This window comes from Melopsittacus undulatus, chromosome 10, assembly GCF_012275295.1.
Source record: "Melopsittacus undulatus isolate bMelUnd1 chromosome 10, bMelUnd1.mat.Z, whole genome shotgun sequence".
NCBI lineage: Eukaryota > Metazoa > Chordata > Aves > Psittaciformes > Psittaculidae > Melopsittacus > Melopsittacus undulatus.
The window spans coordinates 34,445,638-34,472,424 of record NC_047536.1 but is presented as its reverse complement, the minus strand read 5'-3'; the positions used below and the strand labels follow the sequence as shown (position 1 = coordinate 34,472,424).

The window sequence follows — 26,787 nt, the reverse complement described above, 5'->3', positions numbered from 1 at the left end:
TGTGCCGGCGTCAACGCCTCTCGCCTCCTTGTGGACTACAACTCCCGGCAGGCCCCGCGCGCACCGCGCAGCATGCTGGGACCGGCCGCGGCCTCCCCTCACAGCCGCGGGGCCCCATAGCCCGGGCTGAGGCAGGAGGAGCGGCGCCGGCCGGGCCTAGCGGAGAGGGCTCCGGTTAAACCGGGGCTTGTCCCGCATTCCGATGCGGGATGGAGGAGCTGGGATCGGCCCCCGGTTGTGCCCTGCAGCTGCTTCTCCACACGGAGCCGGCCTTGCCCGGGTACAGGACGCCGGTTGCTGGGAGTTCCTTCAGCGCCATTAATAACAATGTAGATTGCCCAAATATTTACTTTTTGGAAGAAAAATAGCACAGGCTTTGTAAGCCATGAAGTCAGCTCCTGAAGTGACTGTAAGTCACTGAGCTCTGCCATTACTCACAAGCTAAGAATGAACAACTGCTGCGTTTGGATAGATGCAATAAATCTCATTGACTTTTATTACACGTTGTATCTGAGGCTCACTTTACATTCCTAGACAAAAGAGATGATACAAATAAATACAAGCTGTAAAACTATGGACAGAACTATTGACAGGTTGTCTACAGATCACCTAAAGGAGGTGGAGATGGGCGGATCTCCAGGGAGCTCTCACATGGACACTGCCTGCGGCTCAGGCTGCGAGAGGCTGGAGACGGCGCCTGGAGCACAGGCACAGCACAGGCAGGACCCGTGTTCTCACTGCACTTCTATTTCCACATCAATCACACGGTTTGCAGGTTATCTGTTCCCGTCTGTGCTTGAACACAGCAGAAACAGCCCCAGGAGTCGCTCTGAGCCATTGAGAGCCTTACACAGACCGAGAGGACGGATCCAGGTTTGCAGGTGTCTCACTGAAACCCTGCAGCACTCAGCAAAGGCAGACTGACACCGAAAACCCCACTGAGCACAGCTCTGATGTGCCAGCCCGAGCTGCTGGACGGACGTGTGTGGTTGAGGGGGTTCGAGCAGCATGCAAATGTTTTAAAAAGGCTTTAGAGCTACATAAAAGGACTTTAAGAAAGTGCTTTAATTCCTGTGCCTCACCCTGACGTGGGGCCTGTGCCCAGAGGCACAGCTGACTCCTCCGTGGTGCTGCTTAAAAAGATCCCATTCTACAGATCAGATCAAGAGGACGATGTGAAACATTCCTATGAAGAAACGGAGGGCACAGAGTGTCCGAGGGCCTCTTCCAGGAGGCAGCTGATTTCCTGCCTTGGGCCGTTAAGCTGCAGGAAGCCCAGATGGTTCAGATAACACCAGAGAGGGGCAAACGCTCAGGAATGCTTCTTAAAAACTTCAACCCAGAGCTCAGCATGTTCCCAGCAGCTTAAGACAATGTCTCTGTTTCGGTGTCAGTGCCACTGAGGGGCATCCACGCAGAGAAGGGTGAGGGTGAATCCATCGGAATGAGAGTAAAAGCCCGTGTGAGGCTCTGCCCATGAACACAGTAACCAAGCCTCCAGCCTCAGTTTAAATACAGTGACTAAATATCCAGGTTTATTCTTTTCCCATCCTTGCTAATGAACTTCTACGGAATTAAAAGCAGCGTCTGTCTGATGTACCAACCAGCTAAACACTACAGCAGACCAGTGGGGTTTGCACTGCTGTTTCCACTGACCCGGCCCTGCCACGAGCAGTTTCCAGCATGTGAGTTGAATACAGAATTCCCCATGGAAAAGCAGCAACTGAGGAAGTGTGTGCGCATGTGCAGGCACAGATGTGCCTGGGTATCCATGAGTCACATAAAACATACATGTGCACAGGTATGTACCTGTACGTGGTTATGTATTTTGTTGATGTTTCAGGTTTTGGACCCCTTTGTTTCATCCTCTGAGCACTTACACCATACAATCATCTTTTAAAATGTCCAAGCACAGACGAGGATGTGCTGGAGAGAAAGAGGGAGGAGAGGGAAAAGAAGGTGACATTACATTATGCAACAAGAGCCAAATAAATGGCCCTGTACATAAACAGTGCTTTATAAAAAGGAAGATTATGTCAGGTTTCTATGTTGAAAGCCATTTGTCAGATGCCTGCTCTCACAATTACAAGCAAACTCCTCTTTCTTCCACCAAATATACATATTAATCTTGAGGTCCAGAAAAGCACTCCACAGATCCAAGCAGTGTTACATGGGGACAGCTCACCGAGCACCATGCCCGCAGGATGCCAGGTGAGCTGTGCCGAGTGTTCGGCCCTTCTGCCCCTGGGTGAAGCGGCTCAGCAGACACCCAGCACACGAGGCAGAGCCCACACCTCAGGGCATGTCTAAAACCAGGCAAGTCCTCGTACACTCGCACGTGTCAGTCTGCAGGAAGTCATCAGTCAGGGAGAGGAAATGGGTAAATGGGTTTGTAAAATGACAGCAAACAGCAACCAGAAAAAGCAACATCCCAAGTCGCAATATACAGTGAACTAAAACTTATACATGAGCTGTGAGACACTAGACAGGGACACCTTAACTCTCCTCAATGTGGCAGCTGCACCTCCCTTGACTGCCACAAGAGCCTGCAGCACCACAGGAGCCTGCTTTAGTCATAGGGCAGCTTTGCAAAGAGACCATCAAAAGCAGGAGTTCTCCCTCCCTTGTTTCCAAAGTAAAACCCCTGGAATTGGTACCAGATTCCAATACCCAGACTTGTGCTTTTGCTCCTGGTGGGCTCTGCATGGGCTGGGAGGTGCAAAGGCAAAGCTGCTAACATGGAATAGGTGAGGCACAAGCGGTACCAAACGCTGAACCTCCTTGGGCACCAAGAGAAGGGACTGTACTTACAAGGAGAGTGCGCTCAAAGGCAGCTCCACATCTCGGTGCTCTGCCCAGCTCACTGGGAAGAGCAGAGTCAGCTCCATGAGCCTGCTGGAAGCCAGCTCTGAGCCAATGCTACATTTCCCATGAAGAGATATTTCATGTGGGAGACGTGAGAAAATGGCTGTTTGCCACCCCACAGCTTAGAGACTTCATATGGACACAGGTTTCAAATGCCAGGGGTATGGATGGAGGCAAGAGAGAGAAAGAGCTGCGAAGCTGGCACTGGTGTGCAGATGTGTTCTCTGACAAGGTGGTTCCTGTTGGCAGGGGTGAGGTCTGCAGGAGGTCAGTTTAGAGGAGCTCTTATGTCTGTAAACAAGGAAGGGACTTCAGTTTCTACTGCTTCCCTTCTAGAGAGCACAAAGTTGCTTTTAAGACCCCTTTTTTGTCCTACAGTTCTAAGGGAGGCACAGCCATCTGGTGGTGAGCACAAGCTGGGCGCTGCCAAACCCCCCTGGCCAGACCTGCTGCTTGACCCCAAATGATGATGCCAGTCTTTCAAGCAGAAAGATGGAAAAACTAAGCACCTTGTCAAATTCCAACAGATCCTCTGCTTTTTAGCCTCTTTTGGTTCTCACTGCGGAGCTCTGGTGCTTCTGTTGAGATGACTTTCAACTCTTCTTATTGCCCAACAGCAAAAAAGCCCAGTGCAGCAAGAGGGCGAGTGCAGGAGGAGAGATGGTGATGCTGTGAGGTGATCCACATGCTTCCCATTGCTTCTAATACACTTTAACATACCTCATGCAGTTCTGATTTCCTAACTAAAGTCTGTTTCCCACAGAGGCCAAAAGCCGAATTGCAAGCACAGATCTTCCTGCAAGGCTCAGTGCCCCTGGACTGGCACAAGTCACTTTAGCAGCAGAGGACATCTCCAGGGGAGGGGGCTGGAGGCTGCCTGGGAGTTCTCTGCAGTCTGTACTTGTCTCTGCTCTCAGAAGGCAAAGGCAGTTCATGCCCTGGAGAGGAACTGCTGGTTTTACTTGGGAACCAGCCCCCGGGACTGTGGGTACAGCTGAGAACTGTGGGGCCCTGCTGACGAGGGTCCCCCCGATCTCCTTCCAGTTTTAGGCCTGAAGAAAGCAAAAAGAAAACATAAGAAAAAAGCCCCAACAATGTCACCTGTCAAAAACACTCTTCCAAAAGCTGATTTTCTTTTTCACTGCATTTATTCTCCAATCAGCCTCAGCTTTCTCTTCTGTCCTGCATCCCTTTCTCTGCTCTACAGCTGAGCCTTCACTTCACTGATGAGCAGTGCTGACAAGCAGCAACCGTACCTGTGCTCTGCTCCTGTCAGCCTGCTTGCGAGAGTCCAACTCACCTGGGTTTTGATTTTTTGTTGGAAGTGCTCTCAAAGGTTGAAGCATCCACCTGTATCTCATCCTCATCCTGCAGAGCTGCTTCTAGAGCTGCCTGAACTTTGGGAGCGATGGCTGGCCCCTCGTAGTCTCTCGTTGTTCGGTTGGGCATGTCCAGTTCCAGCAACACGATGTTCTCTGCCTGAGGCAGTGAAAGCACAGTCAAAGTCTGCATGTTTTCAGACAAAGTGTTTCTTTTCCCTCCAGAAGCTTATCCTGAAGTACTTCAATGCTGTACAAACGTATATCCCATACAAAAACTAACATTCCCATTCTGACATTCCCATTCCCCTGATGAGGAGGGTGAACACATGAAGGTTGTAACCACATCTGGGCTTACCCTGTACCGCGCCTCGGGACGAATCATCATGGATGTTCTGGCGTATTGGCTCAGTGGCCTTTTGTATCCTACAGCAGATACTGGTCTTTTCATCATCTGTTGGTTACTAGAGAAAACCAGACATTGAGTCTATTACACACCAAAGCCAGGGGCTCCTCTTGGAGATTATGAACTAAAACATCTGCAAATTCCACACAGAAGTAAGTTTTGAGAGCAGGAAAGACCTGGGCTGCACTTGCAAGCACAGCACTACAGAGAGAACAAGGTCAGGTTCTCATCCTGTGTCATCTGCTCCCAGGGGAGGATTTCTATGTATTTGTACGACACAGGCTGCAGGTGCACTCAGCTGCACCCAGCTTTCTATATCTGCTGTAGAGAACTTGCTGTGGAGAGAGGCAGGATGTAGCCACAGCTCTCATCAGAATAATTATGATTGCTTTTGAGAGCTTTCCTGCCTAAACCAGGAAATGTGATGGGAATTTACTGCTAGGAACTTTAGAGGGCCAGTTTAAATCCCCAGTTTGATCCCTCCACTGGGGTACCTTGTTCTTCATGGATAGAGGGTTTTCTACGGCCTAGAATTCCATCCCAAGACAAGACCAGAAGTGCACTCACTCCAGCCGGGTTATGGGATGCAGTTTCCACTGGTCTTCCTCTTCATCAAAGAATGATCTGTTCATGATCTTATTCTTTTCTTCCAGGGGAATAAAGTTTTCAATAATGAGGTGCCTACAAACAACCATAAAAACAAGCAGAGCACAAGAAACATGATCAGCAGATGAGTTTCTCCCCTGCTCCTCTCCCCCTGACTTAATACAGCCCTGGAAAAGGAGGAATGGTTTGGGTTTCTCTCATTTAAATCTTGTTCCACAAACATGTGCCATGCAGTCCCTCCACTCCCCACCCAAAGAAACCACCTCTGTTACAGGTAACTGCAGGCAATGATGGGACTCACTTAAGCTTCAGTTCCCTGGTAAGTTCATTCTGGGTCTGTTCCAGTTCCTGGCGCTCCTTGATGTGCTCTTCTTGGAGATCATGGATCTCTGCCTTCACAGCTTGCAGCTTGGAAAACAGCTGCAATGGACAACAACAGCCAAAGTCATCACTTGTCAACATTCCTTTCACCGTCACCCACCAGCTGCCTTTATTCCTGACCCAGACAGTCATTTTCTTTTACCTTTTTAAGCTTTTTGGTCTTTATGTCGACCTCTTGCTGAAGAGAACTATAGGTCTCCTTCAGCTCCAGTGTTTCCTCGTCCCGACTTTCCATCTGCTGCTGGATTTCTCGCTCCCGACGTTTCTGAAGGACGTGACACACAACATTAAACACCACAATCACACTGTCACCTCGGGGGGACACACATGAAACCAGCACTAAACCACAGCAATAAACCAGGTTTTACTTCCCGGGGTTCCAGGGCTCTTGCTTTAGCTTCTGGTTCTTCCTATCTCTTGCCTTAGAAATACCAGAAGCATTAACTCTCCTTTCCTTATTTTGCTGCTAAAATCAGGTGAATAAGGGCTCAAGCTTCAATAAAAGGAATCAAACATCATGTTTAGATTCTTATTTTTATCCATTTGTACTGGTCATTGCACTTGAAGGAAACCATCACAAACAACAGGGCATGAGGCCTTCCCCCTTCTTTGCAATAAACTATTGCCATCAAATCGATTTTAGGGTTCACACGTTCTTACCATTTCTCCTGACACAACATTTTGAGGAGTTCTGCCCATGGCTTTTGACATAAAACAACCACTGTTCTCCCTCATACCTGCTCTGCAATTTCCTGTCGTTTCTGTTCCAGGATCTTCTGCTGTTCGTTTGTGTGATCCACAATGTTCTTCCCTCCCACCAGAAGCTTGCTTTCCATGGCCTGAAAGGGAGAACCAAGGTCAGAGGCTGCTCTCCATGACCACTCATGTAACCCACTCCTCAGGGCAGCTCCCTCCTTTAACGTTCTCTTTCGAGGCAGCTGCTAGAACAATCACTATTGCTTAAAATGCCCATCAAACGGGGATTAAGGAACCTGTAACTGCTCAGAATGGAGCACTGCTGCAACGTGTGGCAAAGCAAAGGCTGGAGAGCCAAACCCTGTGCTCTCCTCTGAAGATCTTGTTACTGATCTGTGACACTGAAGCATTTTTTATGCTACAGCTTGGAAAAGGCGCATCCATCATCTCATTCCACTCTGCTGACTGCTTCAGATCCTACAAGATCAGCACAGAAGAACAATGAAAGGACTCATGAATATGGAAATGTGTAATTAATGGTGGAACTTTCAATTTCAGGCTAGAAATAGTTTGTTTTAAAACCTTCCAATCCAGACACAAATCTCTACCCTGGAAACTTGGGAAATATCTTTCCAAATCGGGAAACCCTCCATTCTCCCACAGCCTAAACAAATGGCTTTCAGTAAGCCTGACAAGGGAGAACTCTACCTTGATTTTAGCACTCAGCATCTCTGTGGCTTCCTTCTCTCGCCTCAGGTCCTCCATTTTCTTCTCTTTCTCTTTCAGCAGCCTCATCTTTTCCTCTGCCACCAAGCTGTGATCCTCAACTATGGCTTTCTTCTCAATCTCCAGTTTTTCCTGTTGCTCCCTCCAGTAGTCATCTTTGTCATCGCCTTCATCTTCACCCTCCTCGGTGTCCTCCTCCTCTTCCCCACCTTCTCTCCTCCTCTCCCTCCTCTTTCTTTTGCCAATAGACCGCTTTTCCAGCTGTGCCTTGAGCCGAGCGATCTCTTCCTGGAACTCTCGCAGCAGAGCATCCTTGGGATCCTCATTCACTCGTGGCTTGTTCTTGATGTTCTTGGCACGATTGGCATACCTCAGTGTCGTCAGAGTCTCCTCTACATTGTAAGAGGCAGGGCCTATATTGGCCACCATCACCGTTTTGGCATTGCCACCTAAGGAGTCTTGGAGCAACCTCGTCAGCTTCGAGTCCCGGTATGGAATATGTGTGCTTTTGCCATCGACTAGCGCAGAGATAACATTGCCCAAAGCTGAGAGGGAGAGGTTGATTTTGGTGGCTTCCTTCAGCCTTTCCCCCTGGGCTCCGGTCTTCGCCTGCCGCTCGCTGCCCGCGAGGTCGACCAGGTTGAGCTTCCCCACCCGGATGTGGTTCTCCCCATCAAGCCCCAGCTCACTGCATTCAATGGTGATGACGAAAATGGCATGGGAGCGGGAGCTGTGCTCGTTCATGTTGGTGGCTCCCACGGAGCGGTTCTGGTTGCCCACGTTCATCACGTGCTCGATCTCTTTGACGCTTTTGGTAACGAAGGAGGACAGGTCCTTGACATACACACCCGTGTCCGGCCTCTCCTTCAGCTCCAGCCGCTTGGACTGATCCTTTGATAACAAGTCTCTGATTTCCTCCTGGTAGATCTCCAGGTAAGACGCCCTCACCAGGTATTGCTGGTTTTGGGATCTAGAGATGTGGGTGAAGATGTGATCGAAGGAGTTGGGGATGACCCCTCTTTTTTCAGGATCACCCCGCACCCCTTCCATCGTGTACGTTTTCCCTGTCCCAGTCTGCCCATAGGCAAAGATTGTCCCATTAAACCCTTGCAGGACAGAGTCCACCAGAGGTCTGAAGGTCTCATCGTAGAGCTCGACCTGTTTGGAATTCCAGTCATACACAGCATCGAAGGTGAAGGTTTTAGGCAGTTCGTGAGCTGTTCCCCGTGGATTCTTCACCGAGACCTGCCCTAGCTTGACATCCACGTTAACAACTCTTTCATATGAGGCTGTCTTCTCCTTGCTGTTCATCGGCCGGCATCGCACCACCACCCTCACGGACTCGGAGCTCTTCAGCTTGGACATGGCAGCAGGGCTGTGCCTGATGGGACCTGATGGGTGGAAGATCCCAGGCCAGAAACCTGGAACAAAGCAGGAATTCATGAGGGCAGCTTTGATTTTCCACAAAGGAAAAGCTTCAACTCATCTATTCGAGCAGCATTTTGCATTCATTAAGGTTGTGAGGGATTTTGGACAATAAAATCAATGTACAGCATGGAAACTCTAAGGAGCCCTGAACTGAGACAGAATTGTTCTACCACAGCCTGTCCATTGAGGGGTATCATATTGTTCCTACAAGCTCTGCTGCAAAAATTCTACACCAAATCACACCTTCACAGTTGGTAGAGATCCTTTTCTGTCCCCTTAAAAACAGTCATAATGCTTTTTAAGCATTTCTCAAAATAACCTATTTATTACTTGTAGAAATACTATAATACTTTGCTGTTCATTTGCTTTGCAGTCAGGCTTTTGGGTTTAAATCTGCTGATTTGAATGTCTAGTACAGGCTTGCTCTGTCCATACTGCTCAGGCTCTTGGAAGGGGATCAGTCAGGTGCTTTCAGTGCTTCAGCTACCTAAGTCCAGGGCAGTTGCCTCTTCTTACACCTCCCAGGTACTGACAAAACCTTCCCATATTCTGAGACATTTATACTACAGTCCCCCCACGTGTGATGTGTCACTGGGTCCATCCTGCCTCAGGAGCTTTAAACTCATCCTGGGTTTCTTAACTGACAGTGGCTCCTGGGATGCCATTCAAATGCTTGTTCCTCCTGTGCATTACACTTTAAAGTCGCTTTCTAGAAGCCTCTTACAGAACAGCACATCTTTAATGCAGCAGCAGTGAGGATCCAAGGTAAAATCATTAAATAGTTTGTCCACTTCCAGGCATCACATTCCCTGGATGTTCTGCACTTCCACGCTTGGGGAAACTGATGTCACCTTTCCTTTCTGTGCAGAATCGAGTGAAAAGAGTTGTAACAGAGACACTGGTATCAGTGTGATCCTGTGCCCCAGTGCTGGGTGGCTGCCCTAAGTGCACCTGCAGCCCCAGAACTCCTCATCTGTCTGTTCCCATTCCAAACTTCCCAGTCAATGCTGACCTTTCATTTGTATTTCCTTCTCCAGCAGCGCCTGCCGCTTCCTCCAGGCAGCAGCATTCCCTCCTGTGTTCAGCAGGGAGCAGCATTCCCTCCCGCCTGTGTTCAGCACGGAGCAGGAGGAAGAGCTATGAAGGTGGAGTCATCTACATTGTGCCTCATCTAATGCTCAAGTAACCAGAGGATCCTGAGGCTGACACCTGCCAGGATTTGCCCTTCTGAAGGTGAGTTTAAGCTCCTTTCATATCACTTCTTATAAGAATTCCATAAAGCCTCAGGCCTTGGAGCTCACATTCCTCTTTCTGGGATGGGACTGCCCTCTGTGAAAGGGTCCTGCAATGGGGCATGAGTGTCCTTCTCAGTTCTCCTTGTGCTCCTGTTGTTACAGGGGAAGTCAAGACAACCAAGGTTGCTTTGGCTATTTCAAACACAACTCCTCTCACAGATCTCTGCTGTTATTTTTGCCTCTGACAATATACTTTTACCAGGGTTTCCCACCAAAGCCAGGTCTGTCCAAGCACCTACTGAAACACCCCAGGCTCCTGCTCCAGTGTTCCCACTGGATCAGGTTTACAGGATGCAGCATCCATCTAAATTCAGGTTGCATAAACCCAGCTCACAGATCTGAGTCCTTCCTGACTGTTGCCTCCCCCAGCCATTAGCACAAGCAGCTGCCATTTACAAGAGAACACAAAGACTGCTCCTGCTAAAGCGACTGCAGGGAAGATCCGAGCAGCACAGCTTGTGGAATGCCACGGGATTAATAATTCCTTTCCAAATTATCTTTCAGGGAGAGCTCCGAGATGCTTCTGACAAGTGGAAGTAACGTGAGACCAACACACCCTGAACCACCCCAGGCAGGCATCACCTCCAACCTCCTCAGGATGTTCTCACTATTCTACTACCCGTGGATTTTGTCTCCTTGTCCTTTATTCAGTAACTGCACAGCTCAGGAGCTTCTCCAGGAAGGGGGCAGAGAACTCCAGGAGTGGAGCTGGAGCACTGGGAAAGGAAACGTAACATTTCTGGCCCAAGATCCAACTGGCAGCCTGTACTGCAAAAACCAGTGTGAGAATAACACATAAACACACTTCAGAGCTGTCCAGAAACCTCACTGAGGCCTTTGGAATTGTCCTGGTTTGTGAGGGGAAGTGCATGCCTCCTCACTATTCCCAGGAATAGCATAGTAGCCATCAGGAGGAAGATGAGGCACATGCACTGAACTGACCAAATGGGACAATCATCTAGAAGCAGCACCTCACAACCTGCCCAGTGAATTCAAACCACTACTGGAATTTTGGATTGCTATGGAATACAAACATTTGCTCCCCCATTTCCAGCCCCAAATAAGGGTGACTGTGCTGTCTGGCCCACAAGGAGCACATATTCCAGAACACCAGCACAGAAAGGACACGTGGAATGGGAACAAGTCTTACAGAATCCCAAGGAGCAGCTCCCCCTCTACTCAGCACAAGCAGCTGAACACACAAACACACATTTCTCCTTCTGTATCTACTGGAGATATTCCTGCAGCTCAGGTGCACAAGAGACAATTTTATAGGACAAGCTCCTGTAACAACCCTGCTTCATTTATCTGCATTGGCAAATACTCAATTAGGCACCAGCTCTGCAGAGCAGAGCCTTGATTTATGTTATTAATATCCAAAATACAGTTTTGATGAACAGCACCACTTTTATAATCAACTGTGACCAATCCTAACTGATCAGAACCCAGTTAGTCCTCACCCAGACTGGTTTTGGACAGGAGTACATGGAACAAAACTTGCACTGTGAATTTGTTGTTCTGGGTATCAGATCTCATCAACATGAGCTTGCTAATCCTCTAACTCCTTTCCCCATTGCACTTGTAAGTATCTTTTTATAGTCACAAAGAACTTATCTTCCCTGATTTGGGCTGGTTTCAGAACAAGCCATGAGGAACCACCTCCAGTTATTGTGGCTCCTGCTGCGAAGACTCCTGGAAGCACAACAAATGCTGTTCCTTTCAGCCTTACCCAACTGGGTAACTGGAAAATGAACTCAATTAGTTGGTGGTGCTCATATTCTCCAGAAACTCCAAGGTTGGAGCTGCCTGGCACAGCCGGCCAGGAATGGGCAGCGGAGCTGGGATGGCCACTGGGTCATCTGCTCCTCTGCTATGGGGAGAGGACTTTGCTCAGGACATTACTCCAGCCTAAAGCAACCTGGGCCAGGTCCCTATGAGTCAAGTCAAGCCTGAGATGAATACATCTGAAGACGTGCTCCAGATGACCGAGAGGATGGACAGAAATCAAAGCACAAGTCACAAGGTTGGAACACCAAACCCTGCCACACCTCGAGGTAAGCAGGGGTAACTATGTCACTGGCTGAGCTGGCCATGCCCCAGGCACACTGCACTCACCCAGGCACCCCTCGCTCAGCCTCCTGCCTCCAAGGCCCCTCTGTTCCCTGGTTCCACTGGAAGATCCCTAGCACACTTCCACAGTGCAGTGCCTAAACCCTCCCCTCCTGCCCCTGCACATCCCCAGGTACCCGTTCAACAGCTCTGTTGCTTTCCTGCAGTTTAAACCTTGCACACATTTGGGGTTCACGATGTCCTGGCTTCACCGCTTGTGTCTTACTCCTCCAGCAGCCTCCTCTTCCCCTGCAGCTCCCCTCTCCCCTCCCTGCCCAGCACCCCCAGACCCCCCTCTGCTGCCGCTGGAGCCGCCCTGATTTCACTCGATGCCCGCGGCCACCTCGGTGCTGCACCAACGGGTGCGCCCTGCCCCGAGCCCGTGCCCGGTTACCGGCTCACCCGAGCATCACCCACCGCCGCCACAACGGGCAGCGCAGGGCAGGGCCCCGGCGGCACCCGCACACCCAGGCCGGGCGCAGGGACCGGGGACCACCGGCCCGCGGCCTCGCCCCAGGCAAACCGGCAACGGGCAGGCCCCGCCGCCTCCCGCTCGGGGCTGCGACGGCCGCGGCGCACCGGGACACGGCGGCTGCTCGGGGCCGTGAGGGCCGGGGCGCACCGGGACACGGCGGCTGCTCGGGGCTGTGAGGGCCGGGGCGCACCGGGACACGGCGGCTGCTCGGGGCCGGGGCGCACGGGGACACGGCAGCCGCTCGGGGCCGGAGCACACCGGGACACGGCGGCTGCTCGGGGCCGGGGCGCACGGGGACACGGCAGCCGCTCGGGGCCGGAGCACACCGGGACACGGCGGCTGCTCGGGGCCGGAGCACACCGGGACACGGCGGCCGCTCGGACCGGGCCGCACCGGACTCACCTGCGCCGTCACCATGGAGCCGCTCGGCCGCCTCCTCCCGCCGCGCCGGAAGCGGCGGTGAGGCCCCGCCCCCCGGCTCTGACGCACTTCCTTAGCGACACGCACGGCAGCCCCCACGCCGCCCCTTCCCTAGCGACCGGCCTCGGGCGCCGCCTCCGCCGGGCCCGGATGGAGCCGGGACAAAGGGACCGGGACAAAGGGACCGGGATCACCCCGGAACCCCCCCGGTGCCAGCCCCGCGGACGGAGGAAGTGCGGGCACAGCAGTGAATACAAAATCAAGGCTTTATTGGTACAAAAATTACCTTTTTTGTCTAAAAAAACCCCAATATTTTCCCTTGGAAGCCTGGTTTCCCCCCAGCACATGGAAGGGCGGCCCCGGCTCTGGGAGGAGGCAAAGCAGCCCTGAAGGCACCAACCAAGATGACAGAGCTAAGAGAAGCCCCAGGGAGCAGCAGGGACTGAACACCCAGAGCCCAAACCCACTGAATCCCAACATTCCCGGGAGCTGGCACAGAGGTCAGAGTGAAAAGAGCCTCTGCTGCCTCTGACACCTCCTTGTGCAGCCCCCTCGAGCCTTCAGATCCCTCCAAAGCCCAGGAACCATTCCCAAGGAGGAGACAACCCCGCACCCAAAGGACATCGAGGGTCACCCCATGTCAGCCCTGTGAGGGCAGAGCACCAGCACCACAGACTCACCGCAGCAGCATCTAAAAAGGAACAGCAATGCCCGTGCTCAGCCTCTGGACCGAAAATAAAGCTACAGGAGCACCAAAGGTGTTGGCTGCATCTCACCACACTGGGGTCATGGGTGCTACCAACACTGGCACATAACCAGGCCAAACCGAGGGGTTCACCGTCAGTGAACACTGCCCACAGCCCCCCCAGGCAGGGCTCTGTGTCAGGGGGGCTACTTCACAAAGTACAAAACCAAGAACACAGGAACCATTACCGCAGACCAAGGCAGAACCTTCACCTACAGCTACTCTACAAGGCCCAGCTCAGAACAGCTTCACTCTGCCCATGGATCTCCACCTAACAGCTACAGAGCTACAAGCCCCATGGGACCCATAACACAGAGCCGGCTATGGAAGCTCTCCCACCCAGGTCTCTGCCAACACCTTCTCCCCAGTTCAATACAGAGGTGGGCTGAACAGCTGCCATGTCAGAACACACTTCTCTGACTGCAGAGAGGAGCCCCCAGCACCACCACACATGGGTGTGAAGTCCCATTCAACAGGGGAATGGAACAGAGGCACTGCAGTGACAAGGGGCTACCACAGTCCTCAGTGAAACCCAGAGCTCATCTCCAGTCCTAAGCTTTGTCCTGTGCCCACTTCCCAGGCACTGGGATGTGCCTGGCAATACTCTGTAGTTATAAAGAAGTTCTGGTCTGTTTTGGAAAGGAGCTTCACAACATCTCCAGGAGAAACTAACGGAATACTGGAGCAGCAGCAACCTGAGCAGCTGCCTCACCACCAGTGCTGGTGAGCCCTGAAGAACAGATTGCTCTACAACTACCTCATAAAAACTACATTGAACTGAGAGTTTCCTACAAACTATGTGATTTAAAATCCCTTTTCTGTCTGTCCTCACACTGGAAATCCAGGAGAAGCCAGACAGAACAGTCTGGAAGCAACTGTGAGGAGGAGCAGAGGGTGCAGCAGCCCCGCACGCAGCAGAGCACCAGCAGCACCCAGGCAAGGCACTGAGCTCAGCACCCCGAGAACCATGGAGCCTGTTCCAATTGCAGTCAGAACTCATCCCGTAACCTCGGTGGGTGATCCATGCCAAAGAACGAGGAGGGTTTTCCATGCACATCTCGCTCCCTTTTCACAAAGGCTGTAAAGGAGGAGACGCAGTTCCCAATGAAATGATCCGACTGGCCAAGGATGTACAGATCAACCTGAGGCACCTCTGGCTGCAAGCTCACAACCTTGACCTGCAGAGAGGAGGAACAGAGGACTCCAATCAGCTATGATTACAACCAAAACACCTTGGCGTAATATGAGTAATGGGGATACACAACAGAGTGGATTCTCTCTTAAGCTGACCTAGAATTCATTTATGAATGTGAAAACATTTCTGAAAACCACTCTGGTTTATTTAACCAGAGTCTTTTACAAGGAGATAGCTCCTACATGCAGGACAATGCTCTGCAACCTCTAGGAAGAGAAGTTTCACAGTCTAATTTTTCTTGCTATGAACAAAACTCACTCCCAGGTGTCAGTATGTGCCTGGGGATAACACATCACACAACCCCTGCCTGCTGTCCACAGCAGTGATGGGCCAGGATCCAAGGGTGGGTTTATTAAAGCCCTCCAGGTGTGGGGGCTCAGACTCACCTTTCCCTGGAAGAACTGCTCTATTTCTCTTGTGTAGGGCTCTGAATCGGTAGCAATGTAAACAGATTTAGCTTCTGTCTTCTTCACCCAGAGCTTGAGGGCACGTTTGATCTCCGTGAGGTCTGGCAGGCACATGTCCATGGTGAGCGGTGCTACAGTGCTCCGGTCGTAGCCCACACACTGTGGGGAAGCCATGAAGTGGGGCCCGGCCGTCCCATCCTTCAGCATATTGCAAGCAGTTTTCTGTGGGAAGAGGAGACAATGCCACGTTTGACTGGCAGATGTGAGGAAGCTGCATCCCCAGCTCCAGCAGCAGCGTTACAGCCCACTGGAAGGAACAATCCCAACTGCATTGCTAATGCACAGAGCATTAAGGCAGCAGGGCTCAGACTATGGCTCCCACAGCACATCCTCCTCAGGCAGCTCATCCCACAGGGCGTTCCCAGTGGTCACAGCAGCACAGGATCCATACCCAGTCTGAGCCAATCCTCAGGTGAATTCCCACGTAGGGCCGGAGCAGCAGGGACTGGATGTAGGAATCTCCTTTCTTCACCATCTCATCGGACCACACCATGTACTTGTGGAGCGGCCGGTGCTCCTCTAAGACTGGGAACTGGGCTGGAGCTCCAGGTAGGGCGAGTACAGGGTGCTCAGAGGGGGGAAACCTAAGGCAAAAAGCCCAAACCAGTGGTCTGCACCATGACACAACCTTGCCTGCATCCCTAGCACAGCTACTGCCGTGGTTGGACAGGAACTATGAACCCCTGGAACATGCAGCACCTCCTGCTCCCAGTTTAGATCCATTTGAACTGTTTTGCCATCTGAACATACCACTAAAGGAAACAGGTACTACAGTTTACCTCAGGCCTTATCTTTGCCACAGACTCTCACACAGCTCATAGTGCTGAGCTTATGTTTTCACCCCAGCCCACAGCTATTCCACCCAAACTTATTGACACCACTGCCCACAGGAAGAGCATGCCATGGACATACGTACTGGGAAAAACATGAAGATATTTAATCACTAACCACCTTAGTCTCTCCCCCAAAACACAGAGCCTTGTTGCCATGCTGAGCACCACTGGGTGCTCAATGGACTCTCAGGAAGTGGACTCTCTTCCACCCTCTCTCTCACTACCTTTGGATCCAGTGGTCCTTGTATGCAGGACTGAAGGAAATTCCCTTGAAGAGCTCAGACTTATCGAAATCCACATGGAACTGATCCCAGAAAGGGCCAAACGGGTTCCCATCCTGCAAGGGGAAGACAAGTGTTTGTTCAGCAGAGCCTGGAAGAGCACCAAGCCGAGGAACTGCTCTGCCACAGGAGGGTAGGGGAGGAATGCAGCAGTTTGTCACGGATCAGCTCCATAGGAAGGACTGGAACAGGTTAAAGAGACTTAACCAAGAACTAACGCAAAAACTGCTCAAAAACAGTGAGAGCACCCCAGCTCCCGAGCTTGTGTTTTAAACTTGCTTTAAAACCAGCCGGGCTGGACCACAGATGGGAAACAGGCAGAGAGGAAGGGATAAGCTGCAGATCTGCTCTTACAGCCACAGCCAAGTCTGAGCTGACAGAACCTACTCATGCAGCCAAGCAAAGCAGGAAGGCTCAGCCAAGGGATGCAGCACAGGTCGGGGGGGATAACACCTCAGTTCCCGAGCCCCCACTGCCCTCACCTTCATGGGACAAGTGGCTTTGTCCGCACTGCGTTGCGCGGCCGCCTCGAAGCAATAGGCCACCCGCTTGCCCGGTGGCCAGTGCACGGGGGCCAGCTCGGCCATGAACTGCTCCAGGGCCACGACGCGGTGGTACCGGCGCAGCGGCTCCATCCGGAACAGCTCCGCGTAGGGAACGTGCAGCTGCAGAGACACGGCCCCGGTCACTCACCGGCCGCCGGTGGGGACCCCCCCCCCCAGGTCCCCGCGGGGCTCACGTTGGTGTAGGGCGGCCGGTGGTGCCGGTACTCGATCCACGGCGGCACAGCCAGAGTCCGGTTGAGGGCACGGGCGAAGGCCAAGGCTCCGAGGAAGTGCTCGGCCTGGTTCCCGAACCGGCCTGCAAGAGAGAGGGGCTGAGCGGGGCCCGCAGCGGGGCTCACCGGGAACCGCAGCGGGGCTCACCGGGTCCTGCAGCGGGGCCTGCAGCGGGGCTCACCGGGGCCTGCACCGGGGCTCACCGGGGGGCCGCGACGGGGGGGGCTCACCCATGCAGGGGCAGTAGAGCAGGTAACCGGCCTCGTCCCATGCGGGCGCCGCTATCACCACCGGGAGCAGGAGGATGAGGAGAGCTCCCGGCGCCGCCATGGCCGCTCGGCGGAGGCCAACGAGGGCCGCCCCCGTCCCGGCATGCCCCGGGGCCCGGCGGCACGGCCCCTCTAGCGCGGCGGCCGCCATCGAGGCGGAAGCGGGACGGCGACGTCACTCCCACAATGCCCCGCACAATGGGGCCGCCGGGGCCTGGGCCGGAGCCGCGCCTGGCGGGGCCCGGGGGAACCGGGTGAGTGAGGGGGGGCGGCACCGGGAGGGGGGGGAGGGAGGGGGGCGGCACCGGGAGGAGGTGGGGGCGGCGGCGGGGGGGGGGGGGGGGGGGGGGGCGGAGGCCGGGACCGCCTCTCCCCTCCCTCCCCTCAGCGCTGCGCCATGGTAACGGGGGGGGGGGGGGGGGCACCGGGGCGGAGGGAGCCCCCGTTCCCCTCCCGGTGCGCAGGGAGCTCCGTTCCCCTCCCGGTGCGCAGGGAACCTCCGTTCCCCTCCCGTTGCACAGGGCACGGCCGCCTCGGGGGGGGTAAAGCCCAGGTACCCCCCCGAGCCGTGCTGCGGCTGCTCCCGTGTCAGGGAAGCGGGGGGGGGGGGGGGGAAGCGGAGCTCGGTCAGGGGCCAGGGTGACCCCGCGGGGCCGAGGCCACTGGTGGGGAAGGAGCCGCGGCTGCTCTGGGGCTTTGCAGGTGAACGCACGTTTTACACAGAGCTTTCACTGTGGTGGAAACCGATCCGGGGCACCCGCAGCTCAACGAGACAGCAGTGGGTTTAGTAGGGAAATCAGGGAATTGTAGCAGCGGGGGAGGCAGTGTTTGTGCCTGTGGGGAAGCTGTAATGAAAGGGGCATTGCAAGAAGTGCGGAGTGGGTTTGCTGTCAGGTGTGCGTTGGCCAGGCTGGGGCCGTGTGTCTGGGTCTCGTGGCCACTTCCCTCCCTTATAATTAAAAGAGATTACATTGGAAAATGACAGAAGATGGAGAAAAGCCACCAAGTGAGCCTGAGGTGTGGAAGCAGAGCCTTGATGTCAGGGCTGGGGCTGGACTCGGTCAGAATCCCCTGGAATGCAGGGGGTGGTTTTGTTCCTGCTGCTTTGAAAGACCTGCTGCTGCAGTGGGGCTGTGGTCACCAGCCAGTGTGTAATGTCAGGAAGGAAAGGGAGCCTGTGCTGCCCACAGCTGGGATCGCTGCAGAAGCTGGGCTGGAGCTGGGACAGGGTCTGAGGCTCTGCCCTCTGCCTTGGAACTGGCACCTTCTGCTTGAGTGAGTTGCTGCTTTAATAAGTTAAAATAAGCCCAACAAACCTGAGGGGTCCCTGACCTGCCTGGGGGAGGAAACACTGAAGAAGTAACATTCCAGCTGGATGGGTTCCTTCAGCCACTGTCATGCAGCTGGAGAACAGTGGGGCCTGTGCAGAACAGAAGCAGGAGTGAGGGCTGAGGGGACACAGGAGCCCCAGGCCAGGACCCTGTCCCTGCAGGAAGAGAAGTGACAGCACTGGAGCAGCTCCTGGCAAAGGGACTGCAGGACGCAGCAGGTAGAAGCTGGGGCAGCCAAATCCAAGTCAGGCACAGGAGATCCCTTTAGGAACTGGAAACCACAGCTCCGTGGTGCTGGGGCTGGGCAGGATCCCGGCCAGGCCATGTCCCTGCCTCCTGCTCTGCTCAGAAACTCATCCAGGCTCCTGTGTAGTTTTCCCCTGGTTATTTTTAAGCTGGCAGTTCCCTGCTCTGGTTCCAGCCTCGGTCACCAGGTTTTCCCCCAGCTGAGGAATGCTGCTCCGAGGGGCAGGAGCTGTGCAGAGTGCTCTGTCATTGACCCACACTGTGGGCCAAGCTGCCAGAGCAGGACTCAGTGCCAGGGACTTGCTTTGGAACCTGAGAGCTTTCTTGTACCAAGTACCAGCGCAATCACCTCATTGCTTTCTGTGCAATGACAAGTGGCTGGAATCTCATACATACAATCCAGCAGCCTCATACAAGCTCTTGTAGCTGCAATTTGCACAATCCTGATGACTGTAGTAATGAAACATTTCATGTAAGTGGGCAGCTAGTGGGAATGCAGATAAACTGAGGTGGATTGAATTGTTTGCTTGTAGCAGGCTCCTGAGGTACAAAATGTTCTTTGAACTCTTGGGGTGAAGTGTTGGTGATTGTGGCTACAGAGTTCCCGTGAACAGGAGCACCTTGGACATTCTCTGGGGAAAGGTTACTAAGAAAACAAGTCTTGTTTCCTACAGATGTGACTATGTGGCTCAGGCAGAGATCTCCAGCCAGGCGTGAATTACATTGTTAACCTTCCACAGCTACTTTATGTGACTCACAGGATGCAAGACTGTCACCTTGTTTCTCTAATTCTGGAGCTGTCCGGGTGTTCAAGGACATGCATTTAGACTTAGAAAGGATCTTAAATGGGTAGAGAAAGTCCTTTTTGTTGCTAGACCCTTACAATTTCAGAGGGAAGATGATGAACCTTTACAATATCTGAACTCATTTGTGTTTGGGTTTGTGTTCTGAAGGCGCTGGCTTATGCATCTCACTATTCAAGACAGCAAAACTCAAACTCTGTCTTCTTCCAGGTAGCTTTGAAGCTGGCACAGATGGCTGGGCTCTCTCAGAGGGGAAGCAGCAACTACCTGGTGAAGGCAGCAGAGGCTCCTGGAACGTGTGTGCAGCTCTGAAGCAGGAGGTAAAGAACAGTTATCTCTTCCAACACACATCTTGTACACAGGTGACATTCACAGTTGTAGACACCTACAGAAGACTGCTCTGAGCCACAAGACTCCTGCACCCAAGGGGCAGGAGTCCCATCCCATCACACAGGATTGTACCCAATTCTGTTCTGAATGAGTATTTCCAAACCTCATAGTGATGCATTTTCTCAGTCACCCCATTTTCCCATGTTTCCATCCCGAGTGAACCCCTCCCAGCACTGCGAGGGATGGTGCAGTCACAGTCATTGGTGTTTCAGCTCCTCACAACGTTCAGTGGTGCAGGTTCCTACCAGGGTCCGTTTGTTCCCTCGCAGTTGCACATCCTGCCCACAACTGGCACTCGTGCTGCTGTGCAGGCAGGAAGTTCCTCCCTCTGAAGCAATCATGGAGTGAGAAAGAGCTCGAGGGTTTGATGCTATTTTAAGAAGAGCTTCTCGGGCAGCTGGTTCAGTGGCAGAGCTCTTCTCTGAGATTACCAGGTTAGGTGTTGGTAGGACCCTCTAGAACTGCAGTACTTCACCAACAAGGCAAACACAGCTCAAGAAGAACCTGCTAAGAGAGATTAACATAAACCTTCATCAGCAGAGGATACAAGGGGTAGGTGCTGTTGAAGAGGAAACAATTTGAGCTCCCATTAGCAATGGCTCATTACTGTAGAAAACTGTCATGCAGAGAGGCAGCCTCTGCCCCACAGCAGGCAAGTGAGACTAGAATGACTAATCACACCCTGGAGAGAAGCAGCATCTGTTGCCTTCCTGAAAGAGGTGCAGAGTTGCTGATAACAGCAAGTTTTCCTCCCCAGCCCCGCTGACACACGTGTGGTAGGTCAGATTGGCTTGCTAAGAGATGGTCTCACCAGTGCTTCGGGCTGGTAGAAGAGTGGGTGGAAAAAAACCCATACAAGAGAACCATGGTTTCTCTGAGAAACTCTAGAAGGAAATTCCATGTAAGGAAAGAGCAAGAACGAGTAAGAATAGACTCGTGAATATGAAAAAGGGAATGAGAAACAATCCGCAAGACAGGAGGGGAAGGTGAGGTATTTAGAGCTGTAAAGAGACACCCACCTGCAACATTTCAGGAGGAGATGCATGTAAGAGGTAACACTGGCTCTTAATAGTTGCTGAAATGTAATTCAGAAAAGGTTTATCATCATTTATTCAGGTAACTGGTTAAGGGAGAAAAGAGCCAAAGGCTTCCAGGGGACGGGAGTTGCTGTGTCTCTGAACACACATCTCCACCCGTTTATGGTGCTTGCTGAATGCTCACCCCTGTTTGTGTGCAGGGGTGAAGGAGGCAGAGTCTTATCACCAGCCCTTCTGTGATTTCAGGTGGAGATGTTTTGCTATTAAAGGAGTTTAGTCACAGAGGTGTCCAACAGGAAACTGCACTGGGACAACAGCACAGCAAGACACCCGCAGGCTCGAGTTCTGCTGGACATGGCCATGTTCTACTAGACCTGCCATGACGGCATTCTTTCCCAGTGTTCCCAACTGGATTCAAGATGCAAAGCAGGAGGAGGAAGAGACAGGCTGGAAATTAGTCCCCAGGCCAAGAGGTGAAGAGACGGAAAGTCAGGGAAAATGCCAGTGTGAAATATCAGAGGCCTCCTTCACGACCGTGGACAAGCTGAGAACTCACAGCGAGCAGAGGCCGTACAACTGCCCGCAGCTGCACTGCGGCAAAGCCTTTGCTTCCAAGTACAAGCTCTATAGGTAGGTGACTGCTGGGTGCCTCTCTGAGCTGTGCTGCCCTGCCAGAGCAGGGGAAAGCCCCCTCATGGGCTTTGCTTGAATTTCTGAGAAGGAGGAGGAGGGGGAATGCCCTGCTTACCTTGAGAAGCAGCCGAGTCCCAGACATTGCTGCACTTGGCATTTCTTTAAGTGCCTTCCTGAGAACCTCAGATAATACTTTATCCTGAGCTCAAGCTGTTTTCTGTTTTACTAAGGAGGAAATTGAAGCAGAAAGTGAAGTTTTCAGAAGTGAAGTGCACAGATTAAAAACAAGATGAAAAGCAAGAACAGCACTTTCATAAGCTCTGCCCTTAATGGCAGGAATATTTCTGTGGCAGCTGTTATTCTCGCATGAAGAGTAGAGTTCTCATTTCTGTACTGAAATACAGCATAGAATAATTCAACTGTGATCATGAGGAACTTGAAAGTAGATGAACCACAGTGTCAGAGAGGGCAAGACACCAAAGTGAAATCAGCCCACAGTGGCTGTGCACACAGGCACCACCAGTCTGCTGCCTCCTGGTGACATGAGGCTGCCTCAGCAGCATTCTTGTCATAAACTCCCCAGTTTTCCTTTGTCCTTCCCCCTTTGACAGCCTCAGCAGAGAGAACAGGGGCTGAGGGGGTGACTGAAGTGTCTGTGTGATGCATGCTGGGGGGGCTCTGTAACTTCCTTGTGATGCTCTGTGTCTGCACGATCTTCAGTGGCAGCAGTTTGGGATTTGTGTAGAGAACAAGGTAATGTGTTGAGGAAGTAGCGTGTTCTCTTGGGGGTCAGCCACTGGCCTGAACTCTCCTGCTTTCCCCCTAAAGGCACATGGCCACGCACTCTGCTCAGAAGCCTCACCAGTGCATGTACTGCGAGAAGATGTTTCACCGCAAGGATCACCTCCGGAACCACCTGCAGACCCACTACCCCAACAAGGAGGCTCTTCACTGCCCCGAGTGCGGCAAGAACTACAACACCAAGCTGGGCTTCAGGCGGCACCTGGCCATGCACGCGGCGGCCAGCGGGGACCTCAGCTGCAAGGTGTGCCTGCAGACCTTCGAGAGCACCCAGGTCCTGCTGGAGCACCTCAAGGCACATTCAAGGCGAGCTTCTGGTGGAGCCAAGGAGAAGAAGCATCCCTGTGACCACTGCGACAGGCGCTTCTACACCCGCAAGGACGTGCGGAGACATCTGGTGGTGCACACGGGGAGGAAGGACTTCTTGTGCCAGTACTGTGCCCAGAGGTTTGGCAGGAAGGATCATCTCACCAGGCACATGAAGAAAAGCCACTCCCAGGAACTGCTGAAGATTAAGACGGAGCCAGTTGACATGTTGGGTCTCCTGAGCTGTAGCTCCTCTGTTGCAGTGAAGGAGGAGCTGAGTCCCGTCCTGTGCATGGCATCCAGAGACATGATAGGTGGTAAGAGCTTCCCGGGCATGTTGCCCGTGGGCATGTACAGCACTCATCTCCAAACCATGCCGAGCTCAGGGATGCCCCATTCTTTGGTTCCTAACTCTCTTCCAATGGGAGTGAGCTATCCTCTGGAGTCATCTTCCCCCATCTCTTCCCCACCGCAACCTCCTCCAAAGTATCAGCTTGGATCTACCTCATATTTGCCTGAGAAACTACCCAAAGTAGAGGTGGACAGCTTCTTGTCAGACTTCCCTGGCAGCCTGTCTCTCTCATCTGGTGAGCCTCAGTCCTCTTCACCTCAGCCACCCCCTCTGGATGAGGCTTTGCTTTCCAAGAGCCCTGCGAACCTTTCAGAGGCTCTCTGTGCTGCTAACATGGACTTCTCTCATCTTCTCAGCTTCCTCCCCCTGAATCTTCCTCCTTGCAACCCACCTGTGTCCTCAGGGGGATTGGTCATGGGCTACTCGCAGGGGGAGACACAGCCACTGCTTACCACTTTGCAACACCAACCTCAAGAATCTCCTGGAGCTGGGGCCTCGCTGAACTTTGGGCCCCTTCATTCGCTGCCCCCTGTCTTCACCTCCAGCTTGAGCACAACCACGCTGCCACGGTTCCACCAGGCATTCCAATAAGCTGGAAACAGCACTGGAGAACAGATCTTTCAGTCACCCTTCAGCGGAGAGCCTTAAAAACGCACAACTCTGACTCCCCTTTGGGGTGTGAAAGCTTTGCAAAGCTGTTTCCGACGGGAGGTCTCTGATCTCTGGAGGGAGCACTTGTAGACTGGAACAGGAGATACCCCCTGCGAGTCCCAGTCCTGTACAGTGAAAGGATTTCAGCTCAGAGACTGGATCTATTTGATGTAATTGTTAATCTGTGAATCAGGAGCCACGCTTAGCACTGACCTTCCCCCAGCCCCCGGAGCTGCCTGTGCTGTTCCTCCTGGGGAAGGGACTGTCCCTGAGAAGGAGCTGAGACTCTTTCATCATGGGCTAAACGTCTGAAGAGTCCAGCTTCCATTTCATGTTCCCACACTGCAAGTCTGGCCCAAGAGCCAGCACCTCCACATGGAGGAGGAGGAGAAGTCAGGATACCCACCCTTGTATGAAGCCATGGGGAAGAGGCCGACCTTCCCCACTACCTCTCACCCATCACCTAACAGCTTACTCCACCCAACGCCGCTTACTCCACATCAGTGTTAAGGAACGAGACCGTTTACACGGTGACTTCAGAGCCGTCACCTCATTCTCCTCCGCGGAGCCCTTAGGTTAAACTTAGCACAGCGCCATTGTTTACACAACTCGGATCTCTTCCTGCCATTACAGACATAGGAGGCACCAGAACCCACCAGGATTATCCCTGGTGGAACTAGAACACTGTTTACACGACGAAGTCAGGTTGCACTGATTTCTCTTCACTGCTCATGTTCTTCCCCCATGGGGAAACCCTCTGCTTCTGGACCACTGCAGCCCCTGCACCGCCGCTTCCCCCGTGTCCTTCTGGCTGTCCACATCTCGAGGGGATGGAGCAGCGCTCGCAGCTGAGCTTGTTCACGTGGGGTGTGGGTAGAGCCCTTGAAACCTCTCCCACAGGCAGACAGATGGTGCATCTGGCCTGGAAACCAAAGCTGGGCTGGGGAAGGCTGGGTTGGGGCATTGGGTACTGTCAGTGAGAAGAGGCTGCAGGGCAAGAGGAGGAGTTTCTACGTGGGCTTTTTACCACAGCAGTTCAGTGAGGTCAGAACCCTTTTGGCTTATCCATGAAGCAGCCTCGAGGTGTGATTTACCTCAGTCCCAGGGTGATAACGTCCAGGAATCAGGAGGAAAAACTGGTCCCAACTTCACATACGCTCTGTCAGTGTATTGAAGCATCCTCCCCAACACTAACCCTCTAACAAAGGCTGAGGGTTTGGGCTGCACTCAGCCACCCTCTCACATAGGATTTGTTTCCATCAGCCATTTTGTTCTCTCCCTCCCCAGCCTTGCCTCCTGAAGTTAAAGCCCTGCTCCCTGCCCCTCCTCATACCTTCCTCCACATCCTTCCTACTGCCAAGAGTTACACTGGGAAGTGCCAGCCCCACTGCTGGTGCCATTCAGCATCTGCATCATCTCATTTCCCTGGGCACCATTCCTGCAGATGGTAACACACAGAGGTCGATCCCACCATGTATTAGTGCAGATCTTCACACCTCGGCGTGGAGGAACCATTGTAGGCCAACATAAACCAGGAAATTGGTCAATATTGTTCTCTATAAATGTAGAAAACACAAAATCTACCTCTACTGTGTCTCGCAGCTCCTCAGGTGAAGCTGATGCTGCCCTCCCCAGAGAACACCCCTTCTCCCTGCCACGGAGCCCTCAGTGGGACGTTGGCCATGCCTCGACTGCCCCTTGGCTTCTCCCCTTCTGCTCCACAATGTTCTTTTGAATTTAGCTTAGTGATGCTTCCCAGAATGACTGTTTAGTGACCCACTGCTCTCCGAGCATCCCGCAGGTGTGTTAGGTTAGCCAGCAATGCTGCAAATACTACTTTTGTATCAAAATGTAATATAAGATTTATTTACCTCAGCAATATCCTGTGGCAATGATCCCCCGAGTTCAATGCAGTACTTCCTTCTCTCCACTGGAAAACGTTGCCTTTGAAGTTCAACGAGTGCCTTCTTGTTCTCTAACAGAAAAGGTAAATGGGGCATTTCAGCCAGTCTTCTGTTTACCACCACTGAATACCTCAGGCCTGTCTCCTGTTGCTTTTCCCTTTGCGAAGTGAAGAGTCCCACGCTGTTCCCAGGTATATGCAAACCTTCTCCCTGCCTCCAGGTGAGAGGATGAGGAGTAGTTTTCTTTTGTAAAGTAATAAATGGTGAGAACTGATCCTTCCTGCAAGGGAGGAGTCCCAGATTTATGCAGTGCCACCACACACCTTCCCCTATTCCAGAACATCCAGCTCGCTTGCTTGGTGCCTGCATTGTACCCTGACTGATGTCAGCACTGGAATTCCTTTAGCAGAGGTAGCTGAATTAGAGCCAGGCAGCTTTTTCCTACCAGTAGTCTGTCAAAGAATAAATGGATTTCATTTTGCTATTATTTGCACGTGTGATTTGCTTTCCCAGCTATTCCAACAGCAGAACCGCACCAATGGGTCAGTGCAGGCAAGGGCCAGGCCAGCAAAGGGAGCAGCTTGTCTGGAGGCAGCACACTGGAGCTAATGCCAAGTGTTCAGGCTGGGAAGTGGATTCCAATTGCCCATTCCACAGCAGTTTACAACCTGTAAGTACCTTGTCAGCAGGTCGAGCTATCGAGGCTGCTCCCATTGGAAACACCAAACACAATTCACAACTGGTTTCCTGAGGCTGGTCAGTGAACTCTTACCTGCTCATAGAAAATACTTTGAGCATCTCAGCTCTGCCTGGGACTGTGTCCATCAGGAAGCACATTCCAAGTGTCCATTAGGAAATACATCCCAAGCCATGAGGAGAATCGGGAGGAGCTGGCTGAGATGAGCACCTGCCAGTGGGGCTGTGGGTAAGACACAGCAAGAAGCTGCTGCAGTGCAGCCAGGACAGCTGCTGTGGCAGGGGTGCATGTGTGCACAAAGGGATGGAGCCACAAGGCTCCTCCTGTGCTCTGAAGGGTTG

General features: G+C 52.7%; 3 protein-coding genes across 3 annotated transcripts; 1 reads left to right on the top strand and 2 right to left on the bottom strand.

Annotated features, from left to right (window-relative positions):
- Positions 1-469: 469 nt before the first annotated feature.
- KIF3B (kinesin family member 3B) lies at positions 470-12,762 on the bottom strand. Its single transcript, XM_005144627.4, has 9 exons — positions 12,709-12,762; positions 6,982-8,420; positions 6,315-6,416; positions 5,720-5,842; positions 5,498-5,616; positions 5,158-5,271; positions 4,543-4,648; positions 4,166-4,344; positions 470-3,917 (listed from the first exon to the last, which is right to left on the bottom strand). Exons 2-9 carry the CDS (start codon positions 8,362-8,364, stop codon positions 3,824-3,826), a joined length of 2,220 nt encoding a protein of 739 aa, XP_005144684.1. The 5' UTR covers positions 8,365-8,420; positions 12,709-12,762; the 3' UTR covers positions 470-3,823.
- Positions 12,763-13,685: 923 nt separating this feature from the next.
- POFUT1 (protein O-fucosyltransferase 1) lies at positions 13,686-17,464 on the bottom strand. The gene is made up of 7 exons (XM_034066830.1): positions 17,257-17,464; positions 16,987-17,108; positions 16,730-16,912; positions 16,191-16,303; positions 15,525-15,717; positions 15,053-15,295; positions 13,686-14,649 (listed from the first exon to the last, which is right to left on the bottom strand). The coding sequence occupies exons 1-7, from the start codon at positions 17,444-17,446 to the stop codon at positions 14,461-14,463; spliced, it is 1,233 nt and encodes a 410-aa protein (XP_033922721.1). The 5' UTR covers positions 17,447-17,464; the 3' UTR covers positions 13,686-14,460.
- On the top strand, positions 17,409-26,236 carry PLAGL2 (PLAG1 like zinc finger 2). Its single transcript, XM_034066829.1, has 4 exons — positions 17,409-17,549; positions 19,886-19,995; positions 21,349-21,732; positions 22,564-26,236. Exons 3-4 carry the CDS (start codon positions 21,482-21,484, stop codon positions 23,783-23,785), a joined length of 1,473 nt encoding a protein of 490 aa, XP_033922720.1. The 5' UTR covers positions 17,409-17,549; positions 19,886-19,995; positions 21,349-21,481; the 3' UTR covers positions 23,786-26,236.
- The last annotated feature ends 551 nt before the right edge of the window (positions 26,237-26,787 follow it).